This window comes from Coenobita brevimanus, chromosome 30 (assembly GCF_032717465.1).
Source record: "Coenobita brevimanus isolate Jiangsu-jjx chromosome 30, ASM3271746v2, whole genome shotgun sequence".
Lineage (NCBI taxonomy): Eukaryota > Metazoa > Arthropoda > Malacostraca > Decapoda > Coenobitidae > Coenobita > Coenobita brevimanus.
In genome coordinates, this window is record NC_136983.1 from 29,474,451 (window position 1) to 29,486,907 (window position 12,457).

At 44.3% G+C, this 12,457-nt stretch overlaps 1 protein-coding gene across 1 annotated transcript in view; it reads right to left on the reverse strand.

Moving 5' to 3' along the window:
• LOC145395274 (uncharacterized) overlaps nucleotides 1-12,457 on the reverse strand; it is a 181,590-nt gene that overhangs the window by 56,688 nt on the left and 112,445 nt on the right. The window contains exon 12 of the mRNA XM_080268954.1: nucleotides 4,539-4,722. Within this exon, the coding sequence (XP_080125080.1) occupies nucleotides 4,539-4,722 (184 nt within the window). The remainder of the gene's footprint in view (nucleotides 1-4,538; nucleotides 4,723-12,457) is intronic.

Here is a 12,457-nt window from a genome sequence, read left to right on the forward strand (position 1 = left end):
CAGTAATCGATTAGTAATGGATTACTTTTCGATATTATATGGGTATATTGGTAAAGTCAGTATAAGGTAAAATGTTATGGATTCCTTGTAATCTCTCTCTCTCTCTCTCTCTCTCGCTCTCTCTCTCTCTCTCTCTCTCTCTCTCTCTCTCTCTCTCTCCAAGCATTATGTTAAAGGAAATGATCTGGGAAAACTAAAAACATTACTAATACCTGAAAATTTAATTAACCAGTAATCAGATCTGCTGAGCCTCCCACCGCACAATCACACGACTCAGTTCTGACACTGCCACACAGCTGCCAGCTGTGCAGTGCACACTCGCCACAGTCTACACAGTACACAGAAACTGCACGTACGAGTTTCCTGCATTCGATTTGTCTTCTCCAATGTCTGAGGCCCCGGCTTTTTATTCTGCTCGTACACACAGCTATTAATTATCAGCTACCTCTATTTTACATATATCTTTGTGAATTAAGGTGTTCATTATAAAATAGATTAATATTTATTGGGTAAAATCCATTGAAATGCATGTGTCTATAATACATATTTAATATATAATTTATGCAGAGAGTAATCGTTTGGTAATCGATTACTGGGAACTGTAATCGATTAATGAATAATTTTACCTTGTAATCCATGTAATTGATTACAAATAATCGATTACGCCCACCACTAGAAAACCATACTGTCTGTCGCTAATTAAGTTGTTGGGTTCAAGATGTTTAACAACGTGCTTATTAATTACAATCCCAAATACTTTACCAAGAGAAAATGTGATAGCAATTGGTAGTAATCAGAGGGATCCGAGGAGCTTCCTTTCATTGGAACTGGATGGACATTGGCTTCTTCCCAAGAATTAGGGAATGAAAGAGTACATATGCATAATTTCAATACTTTAGAACAAGAGGAAGTTCTGGGGAATACTTTTTCAAACTACTGGAGGAATTCCATTTGTACAAGGAGCTTTGTTGGTTGGTAAATTGTCTAAGATAATAATTATACGGAAAGAAGATAACCAAGCCTTTAGGATGGAATTTAATGATCTGATTATGAGTCTCACATGGTGATATTACTCGTACAAAACATTCGATAACATAGGTAATTTTATGGAACAAATAACGAATGGAAAACAAAAGTAACAAGATATCACCAACAGATTCTTAAAGTGAAATATGTACATCCACGATCCATAAGGTCTCTTTTGCTGCTGTCTGTATTACTGGCTGAAAGGATGCCATGATAACACACTGAGAGAAAATATCACGTTGTTGATCTAAAGTACTTCTAGTTTGCACGAGCAAGCGTCATTGCGAACTCTTCCTTGTGTAATCTGTACCCGCCGACTGGTTCCTGAATTCGTAACATCTAATCTATGGCCTTCACTCTCTGGGCGGTGAGTTAGGGGGAGGCAGTGCTTTAGAGACAAGTTACTTGGCGGTGGGTATAGCAATGTGTCGAATTACCACCTTAACCCCTTAACCGTGGGGCGTCACTTTCGTGATGCTTGGGAGCAAGGGATCATACCGCGGGGCATCACTTTTGTGATTCTATGTTATTTTGAATTCGCCCAGGCTTTCAAGTGTTGACTTGTATCATCTATCAGTACTGCCAATGTCCAACACTAGTCAGCACTCCTAATCTCATCTGTACTCCCATCCATTGTTGATAATTTAGCCATTTCTCCCCGTTCTTGACTCCTCTCCCTACCTTCCCTCCATTACCCTCTTGTCTCGCCTGCCCGGCCGTGCTACGCTAAGTAAATCTTCCCTGGAGTTTTCCACTGATTTCATCCATTGAAATAAGCCCTATGCCCTATTCTTATAAAATAACATATAAAAGAAAGAAATAAGGTAAGTGATAGTGCCATACACCTGGAACTGGCTAATTATCGCGTGACAACACCTCACGTGCACTCGTTCACTAATTTTCGCTGTTTATTTCCCCTTGAAATATGCCGTATAATCTATTCTCGTAATAAAAATATATATAAGAAAGGACAGGAGAAGCCTAAGTGATATTTACATTCACCTGGAACTACCTAATTTATGTATTGTCTAGATTTCCTTCCTATCATTTCATAGCGTATATATTAGCAGCTGTTACCCCGCTGACATTGGCAGCTCCCCTAGGCAGGCCACCACAATGTATTCAGTTTACTGTCGTCTTTCAAGGTGAAAGCACGTCGGATTCGCACCTGCCCAATTCCGCCGCTTTTTAGCCCCATGCAAAGGGCCCTGTGACCTCTATCCCCTATTAAACCTCGTGTGGAAAGAGGTAAAGGGCTAATTGACAGCTGTGGAATGTGAACTGGCTAATTTGTCAATGAAAATGATAGACAGTGACTACGATCTATCTGGTGAGTAAAACAGAGCAAGTTGAAATGTAAATAATGTGTAAACAGCAAGTGAAAGCAATGAATGTAAATATAAGTGAACAGTGGAAAATAGTTTTATAAGTTACTGCAAGTGACTGCATAACACAATGTAAATAAAATAGAAATGTATAATGTAAATAAAATAGAGAATGTAAATAGAAATATAAATGAGTAGTAATATAAGAATACGGGTGTAATTACTAGGAGCAATGAAAGTGAAAGTTTCACTCTAGCATGTATGAATACTATGAGTTATGAAAGTGAAAATGAAAGTGACAGATTCACTCTCAGTGCTAGTATACAGGACGAGAAAGTGAATGCTACGTATTTTACTAACAGTGACAATAAACTATTATTACTGAAGGAAACTTGTGGATAAAGACTGTAGATATATATAAGTGTTATATAGTAATAGAAATATAAACTGTGAGTGTTTTTATGAATAACAAATGACAGAACACCACCGGCGAACGATCGCAAGTGGGAAGATCATATGTGCTCGTAATTTTCATTGCTTTCACAGTGTTTTTCTTTTGGAGTATGGATTCCAAACTATTTGAGAATCATAGAATAGTGTTTCTAGTGATAATATCAGGCTGTAGTAATCATATTACGGGTTGTTGGGAAGTGTAAAGTGGAGACTTCGTTACCCAACTTCAGAGGTCTCCACAAGTCCTACGGTACTCGACGAAGGCTCAACAAACATCCCAGGAGAAAGCTGAAGGTATGTACCAAAAGCATATAAAATTATAATATTCTAGGACTAATAACTGATTTTTGGCAAATACTTTTAGAGAATCTGTTGGAGTCACAGAGTGTGCAGTGAGGTTGGATGGTGAGGATATGGAGAATGTGAGTGCATTCAAGTACTTGGGTAGTGTGATGAGTAAGGATGGAACTTTGAGGGATGAAGTGCGTGAAAGGGTACAGCAGGGAAGGAAGGTTGTTGGTACACTGAGAGCAGTGATGAGAAATAGGGAGGTGAGTATGGAAGTTAAGAAGTCACTGCATGATAGTATTGTGATCCCTACCCTGATGTATGGAAGGGAGGCATGGACCTTTCAAGAGGGGAACAAGTCAAGAGTGAGAGCAGTGGAAATGAGTTACTTGAGAGGAGCATGTGGAGTGACGTGGAGAGACAGGTTGACGAATGAAGAAGTGAAGGAACGCTGTGGGGTGGATGTGGATGTGGTTGAGAAGATTAGGAGAAATACACTGAGGTGGTTTGGACATGTGGAGAGAATGGAGAATGAAAGACTGACTAAGAGGGTGTATGTGAGTGAGGTGGGGGGAGGGAGAGGGAGAGGTAGATTGAGGATGAGGTGTAGGGATGGAGTTGACAGGTATATGAGGGAGGGGGGGGTGAGTTGGGGGGAGGGTAGTCAAAAGGTGGGTGACAGAGCGACTTGGAGGCGTTTTGTCTGCGGCCACCTTTTGCGGGATTAGGGTGTCGGGCTATAGAAATAGAAATAGAATCTGTTGGAGCTCGAATATGCCTGCGAGACACGCAAGTCTGGGAAAATCAACCCCGCGGTTTAGGGGTAAATACTGCAAATTGGTAGTAGTTTAGTGTGAAACACTGGCTACACTTTTCCTCCTGTCATATGCTGGTCAGAGGGCGCCCAAAAACAATAACTTACGGGTGCTGCTGTGAAAAAAGAAAATAGATATTTGGGTTAATTACTGTAATTTGAGAATGAATCACAGGACATGCTGTTCTTAGTTATACCAATTCTTTAAAGTCTTTCTCATTTTGGTTTCTTCATCCTACCATACTCAATAATCAGGAGCAAAAAAGTTTAGTGATCATGAAGATAGTGATGATGACTAGATGTATGGATGGATGAGACAAGTTAAGGACGAAAAAAGACGTACCTTGTAGAGCACTGTGCAATTTCATGCATATAATGATAACACTTCATTATCCTGTCTTTGTTGGGTATGATTTAGAAAATAAGAAAGGAAATTGGGAAGTATAAATGGTTTTCATCAAAGTACCTAGCTATAATCCATCACACATCCAGTCATTCATCACACATCCCGTCACTCATCACACATCGCTCATCACGCATCCACTGACTCACCATTCAGACCTATGAAATTCTCAGATCAGTTTCAATACCTGATGTGCCAAATAAGAGCAAAACAGTAGATGGCAACGAACCTAAGAAGAATCTTGCCCCCAGTTTGTCCATGCAGAAGATGGTCCACAGTTTGGCGGGAAGTTCTGTAGCGGCTAAAATGAGAGTGCTATGCAGTGTCCCTATGTCGACAGGAGACTCTCCGGTCTCGCAGTGAGATACTTCTGTCTTATTGCCATAGTATGCTCGCAACTCACACATGCTTACCTAACCAAAAGAAAGAATGCACACCAGGATCAATATACGATAATTAGATATAAAAAGAATAAAACAACTTCATACACCTTCCCAGTGGAAGAAGTCATATTTTGGATAATGGAATTACCTCGGCTGAGAACTAAAGATTTTCAGGTTATTATCTTGTCTGGTGCAGGAAAAAAACTGAAGAAGCTGATCTGCTAAATCAGACTTCTGAACACCCCAGTAACTTGTAAAACAAGACCATATCAGATTTCAGATTACTACTTCCAATGAAAAACGCATAATCAAGCAACAAGAAAAGAAAAATGTAAGACGCAAGGTATCAACGACGATTATCATTAATTATACCTGTTTTTAAAAATTCTCGACTCCATCTCACAGATAATGCCAACCAAACTTAAAGCACTTTCACTGACATGCTGCTATTCATTACTTCAAATCTGTGACTTCAGTAGTGTTGGCCCATTTACTGAAAACCAGGTTAATAAAAGGCAATTTTGTCAAGTGTATGTACTTACTCCACAGAGACTAAGAAGACGCTCTGCATTATATTGTGTTGGATAATGCTGAACATTACAAGGCACATAATACAGGCAGGTGTTCATGAAATTAATGCTAAGTATGTCAAATATGTCAACAACATTTTGAGCAGAACATAAAAATGTTTATTAGTCTGCTTTTGTTGTGTACCCCCTCCACAATATGTCCACCCCCGATGTATATATGTCCCCCCCCCCCCAATGCATACATGCCCCCACTAAACTTGCTGACCTAGCACACTTTCCCAGGGCCTCAAGCGTGGGAAGACGGCATGACTGCGTCAGTTCAGAGCAGACATTCAAGAAGGACAGACTATTTTGTTGTGAGCTCATAATAAACTCCTTATCTGGCTGTTTGCACACGGAATTTCTATCATCAAAGTATAGCAAGTTACATTTGGTAGCAGCGGTGTTTTGGACCATCAGATTCTGACTGCCTCCTACAATATTTAGTGACACTAACAGATACACGACGTCTCGCATCTCACAGCCTCACCCCTCCTCAGTGCCTCTCGTGGTGTAATACCTGGCTGTGCTTTCCGGGTGTACAATTTCTCTCACCAGTGCTCATCACTCCAACAACCCCACCCACACCCCTTGTTCCTGCCCGCAAGTGTCACCATCGCCGACCTACATACCTGTTTCACCTGTTCCCAACACCTGTTCCGAACTCATCATAAATCCTGCCCCACGGTGCCACTTATCACTGTCTGCCTACTGTCTGCCCACCGCCATTCTCTGCATTTGCTACTCATCAGCTCTACACCTGCATTGATCCAACATCTGCCCTAACCCCACCACCGGCCCCGAGGCCGCCACATGTGGTCTGAATTACGTGAGCCTCCTACGACCGCCACTCAATGCCGGTGACTCATCGCAGCGTCTCTTCCCGTCTCGACTTAAGGCTCATCCAACATATCGCTCCAGTCTCATCACCAGCCATTCTCCTCTCCGCCCAGCTGTCTCTCCACCGCCGCCCCGCCCCGCCCCGCTACGCCCAGCCACACCTGCCCGTCATACATCTCGTCAATCCCGTCTCTACTGTGTAACTATAGTATACCTTACCTTTCTATAGAGATTATCCTCGATTTTCTCTACAGATTGGATATTGTAAATATTCCATCTCATTTCCATTACCCCGTTTTCATCTTCACCTCCGTTATTTATTATCCATCTCATCCTTCGCCTTTTATTTAAACCATCCATTCCCGCACCTTCATTCGTTTTCACACCTACTCGTGTATTCCATTCTCTCATTGTTATATTATACATTTCCACCTACGTATCCATCTTCATCCTTCATCTCATCTTCCACTGCCGCATTAAATGTCATACTTTCCACATCAACCGCTTAATACCAGCCCTCTCGACCCGGAAACATCACCTGATCATACACCGTCTGCCGACTCTAACACGATCACTCATTTACGAAGTGGCAAAGAGTACCACCGCCCTGTATCTGACACTTCTCTTTCACTTCCCACAGACCCACTTACTACCCATCCTACACTCGTAAATCCAGATACCTCCTCCTCTACCCCTCCCTCTCCACTCCCTTCTTCTTCCTCTACTCCTTCCCCTGTCGTTCCCTCTCCTGCCTCCCTTCATACCCCGTCTTGCCCGCTCTTAACTACCACTACCTTCTCTGTCTCCAACTCCTCTCCTATCGCCCCTTCTGCACTTCCAGCCATGGCCAACCCTCCACAGTCTATCTATCTCGACGATGCCAATCGTCCCAAATTTACCAGCCAGGACCCAACTTGGTCTGTCTATGATTTCCTCAGAGAAGTCGAAACAGACATCCACAATAGGCAGATCACCGATGAATCGCTCAAAGTAGCCTACCTCATGGGTCGCTTGCACCACGGCAAATCGGACATCGGATCCGCGATCCGTGCAGGACATTTCGATAACATCCATACCTTTGCTGATTTTCGTACGGAACTCATCAGCCTTTGTTGCCAGCATTCAAACACTGCGTCTCTCATGGGATTCATTAATCTTCTAAACCAACTAGATGAGGACTTGAGGGTCCCAGCGCAACATGCCAAGCTCCACGAAGCTGCCACAGCCATGAAAGCAACTAGTAGCGAGATGCTCCAATTACTGGTAGGCACGAAATGGTTAGAAGACAAAAATGGTGTTCCAATGCTTTCACTCACCAACTTTGCTGACTTAATGGGTTACCTGAGATTCCTTCACTGGCTTACTCATAAACAGCGAGAACTAGCCGTGGAAATCGGTTTCAATCCAGGAGATAAAATTATTCAGGTCACTAAAGCCATTCATGAAAGAACCGGTTCGAACTACACGCGTCAGGGCACCACCCAACCCTTGGCCTCCTCAGTTTGTCACACCTCCACTACTCCAGAAAAATCTCGCTCCCATCCCACCACACGCGGCAGACCTGCCACGCATCGTTCTCCTACCGCAGGTCGTGATCAATCTAGCGACCGACGGAACAGACAATCTTCGATTCTTTGCTGGCACTGTGGTCATCCTGGACATCGAGCATCCAGCTGCAACCGTACATACAGATGTCCTCACTCCCAAACCAGACAGCGTATGCCTTCCCGCTCACGTCGTCCCAAATGCAAATACCACAAATCCAACACGACTCACACCACTGAGGAATGTCGTTACCTCAACCGCCAACAGTCGGGGGAAGCGCCACGCCCGTATCAGACCAATATCACATAGAACCAGAAACCCAACTCCCCATCCGCCATGTAGGTCCCATAACATCCTCGGGTTTAGTCATTCTCGGATGCAGTCATGACATACCAACGTCATTCTTCTTGGACGCAGGATCTATAGTGAATCTGATCTCCGACAATTCCTTACATCTTATTCAACGACATCACAACCACGTCAGTTTCCTAGAACCACCAGACATACGCTTATGTGGTGTCGAAGGCTCAGAGTTTAAGGTTAAGGGAAGAGTCACCCTTGAAGTCAAACTACACAGAGATTTGCCCCCTATCCCCATTGAATTTCATGTCACTAATGACTTGCAGTATCCTGCAGATGCCCTTATTGGTTTCTCCACCATGGCACAACACTCCATTGCATTATTACCTGCTTGTGGTAGTATAGACATTTCTGGATTCCCAGTTTACAGTATGGAATGTCCCCGTCCTGTTCTTATGATCAAATCAGTCCTTCAATTACCTCTGTCCCTATCACTACCAAAAAGTCCAGCCCAGCCCAAACCACCACTATCATCATCTGAGCATACAGAGATCATTCCTTTACTGACTGCGAGCAAGGACATAAATTCCTCAATGTCTACTGATACATCTCAGCCTTCGGACATGGCTCTTACCTCCTCTCCCAACAACACTATCGCTGACTCAGACATGTCTCAGTTACCTACCTCACACAGTGTGCATGATCTTCTCCAACACGCAGAGACAAAACGTGCAGTAACGAATACGTGCACAATTTTGTTACCGCATGAGTTCGCAAAAGTCTCTGTTTGTGTTGCTGATGCGAAAGAACGAGTGGATGTACTAACCCTACCTGAGACGTGTTGTGTGAATGGCTTGACTTATGAGTCAGCGTGGTGCACAGTCTTAGAGGACAGTTTATGCTACCTGTACTTGCTCAATGTCACAAATGCTCCACTAAAACTTAAAAGTGGTGTAAAGATTGGAGACTTCCTAGTATACCCAGTGGCCGTAAAGGTGTGCCAGGATTCCTCAGTTCCTACTATTCAGACTGGTGATCGTACGCCAATCTGTGTATGTGCTATTAACCTTACGGGATCTGCGCCGACATATTCACTCGACATGCTCTCACATCTCACTTGCACAGATTTCCCAGAAAATACGCCTCAACTCCTCGACCTTCTGACCTCGTACAGAAACGTGGTTGCCTTACCCGGTGAACTGATGGGTAGAACAGACCTTATCAAAAATACGATTGAACTACTACCAGGAACTCAGCCAATTTACATACCAGCGTATCGATTTCCTCACAGCCAGAGAAAGCAGGCAGATCAAATGGTACAGAACATGTTAGACCAGGACATTATTGAGCCCTCCGTCAGTCCATGGAATAGCCCACTTTTCTTAGTACCAAAGATGGACGGCAACTTTAGACCAGTAGTTGACTATCTTAAGGTCAATTCTGTCACCGTTCCAGACCATTTCCCGTTACCCATCCTCACTGATTTGCTAGAATCCCTTGGTGAAAATAACGTAGTCTTTTCATCTTTAGACCTCCTCAGCGGGTACTGGCAGGTCTAAATGGAAGAATCCTCTTGCCCAGTTACAGCCTTTAGCACCCCTACCGGACATTTTCAGTTTAAGAGACTCCCTTTTGGTCTGAGAAATGCTCCTTCCGTGTTCATGCGACTTATCCATTCAGTCTTCAGCGGTATGATGGGACACTCTCTTTTTGCTTACCTAGATGATATCATTGTTGTGAGTAAATCCATCCCTGACCATTTTACCAAACTCCAGCAAGTCTTTGAACGTCTCCAGCTCGCAGGCCTGAAAATCAATCTCAGTAACTGTGACTTCCTGTGAAAGAAAATCAAATTCCTAGGCCACGTCGTAGATGCACAAGGCATTCATACTAATGGGGATAAAACTAAGGTGATTATTAACTTCCCAGAACTTACCACTACCGAAGCTGTACGAAGTTTCCTGGGCCTCAGTGGCTATTATAGTAGATTCATACAAGGCTACGCAAAGATCGCCACTCCTCTGACCCACTTACTCAAGCAGAATGTGCCCTTTGTTTGAACTAATGACCAGTTACAGGCTTTCCAAAAGCTAAAGACAGCTCTTGTAAATGCTCCTTTTCTAGCGTTCCCTGATTATACCACACCCTTCCTTCTCTGCACAGACGCCTCAGGCACTGGACTTGGTGCCGTTTTGATGCAACTCGATGAAGCATCAAGGAAGCGCGTAATTGCGTATGCTAGTCGCACCCTTACAACCACTAAACGTAACTACAGTGTCACAGATCTCGAAGCGCTAGCGGTAGTCTGGTTTTTGAAACATTTCAGAGATATAGTCTATGGTTATCCAGTACATATCCAAACAGACCACCTTCCACTATGTGATTTGTTCAAGAACCGCAACCTAACAGGTAGGCTAGCTAGATGTTCCATCATCATCCAGGACTTTAATCCCACTTTTCAATATGTACCAGGCAAGTTGAATGTAGTCGCAGACGCACTCTCACGTCACGTAGCAGCAGCTATAACATCACTGCAGCCCGAAGTAACTGAAAACACTACACTAACGTCAGAAGTTGTTCAAAACTTTCAGCGCCAAGACCCCATATGGTCCAAAGTCATTTATTTCCTAGAATCTGGCGATGCCTCGACCTTACCTACTCTGCCAGTATCACTAGATGAGTTCATGCTAGGTGATGATCTCTTGTACAGGAAAACACTATTAACAGGCAAAGACATGCCCAATCGCGAAGTACGCCAACTTGTTGTCCCCACTGCCCTGATACCAAAGGTTCTTCACATTGTTCATAATACCCCTCAAGCTTCCCATCCAGGTAAAGACCGATGCTTGCGCCAAGCACGTCTCAAATACTATTGGCCAACCATGCGCCGCGATATCAATGCCCACTGTGACTCTTGTCTCTCCTGCCACCGCCACAAAGGATCAACCGGCTTACCTGCACCTCTCTTACAATACCCAATCCCGTCACGACCATGGGAAACTGTCTCAATCGATCTCTTAAAACTACCTCTCACGGAATCTGGCGCTGAATACTTGTTCGTAGCAGTCGACCACTTCTCCCACTACTGTGTCATCGTACCCCTCTCCGACAAGACCGTGAAGAGCGTTGCACGTGCCTTTGTAGATCGTGTAATTTGCCCATTCAGTACCCCTCATACCATTCTTACTGACAACGGTAGAGAGTTCAACAATAGCCTTCTAGATGAGATCTGTCGCCGTTTTCATAACAGTAAGTGCAATGTCGTGCCTAACCATCCGGCTTCCAGTGGCCTTGTAGAACGCCACAACCGAAAAATCTTAGAGTGCCTCAGACATCTAGGCTCCCATAGTTCATCCTGGGATGACTGGATTCCCCAAGTGGCGTCCTCAATTAATAGCTCCATCAATGCATCCATTGCTGAATCTCCCTTCTTCGTCCTCTTTGGTTTTGATAAGGACCTCCCATACTCTCTCTTATCCTCAAAGCCAGAACCCATCTACAACATGGATGATTATGTTAAACTAAAATTGGCCAACTTCCAGACAATCCACCAGTATGTCCAATCCACTTTGGCTTCCTCTCAGGAGGATATGCTGCAGCGCCAACATAAGTCCGCCTCTCCTATCACATCAATGTAGGCGATCTTGTCTTTGCTCATTCCCATACACGTTCCTCTAAGTTGGATGACAAATTTACAGGGGCCCACCGCGTCCTCACTCAACAAGGCAACAAATTTCACCTCCAGGACCTGTCCACTAAGGACACCAGATGGGTCCACGTCGATGACTTAAAGCGAGCACTCCGTGGCCTCGTGTTGGAAGTCACTTACACATCCTCCTGACCCCCCTTCCCCTCCACACATCCCTCAATCTACTTTGTCTCCACCTATTCCTCAGTCTCCTTCATCTCCACCTCCACCTGCTCATTCATCAACCAGTCCATATCGGTCCAAACTGCACTCTGCCCATCAACTTCTTCACGACCTCCCCCATTAACTCTTCCCTGATTTTCTAGGTACGATGTTAGCGATCTCCCTGCTGGCAGTGCTGACCCTCCTGGGGTCTGGGCCAGGTCAGGACGATGGTGGAGTATGTCCCGGGGCCTTGGTTGGCTCAGGAGGCGAGGTAATGCTTATCGAAGAACTAGTCTCATTGCGCTATGATCTTGCGCCCCTGGCCGACGTAGCCATTGCCCTACCTGCCTACACGCACTAGCTCCACGGAATCAAGACCCATCTCACGCCCATAATGGGGACACACAACCCAAATGAGTATCTCTATAACCTTTTCCTATTACTCTCCTGGCAATTGCAATACATAAGTAACAGATTCACTGAGCACAATGACACATTTTCCATTCAGACACCCGTTGGTCGTTCTCGTGTGAAACGAGGTCTCTTCGACTTCGGCGGTGAGATTCTGAGTGGCTTGTTTGGTGTTGCTACAACCCGTGACATTTCTGGCTTCAAATCTGATCTCACTCATTTAGCTTCAGCTCTAGAATCCCAACGC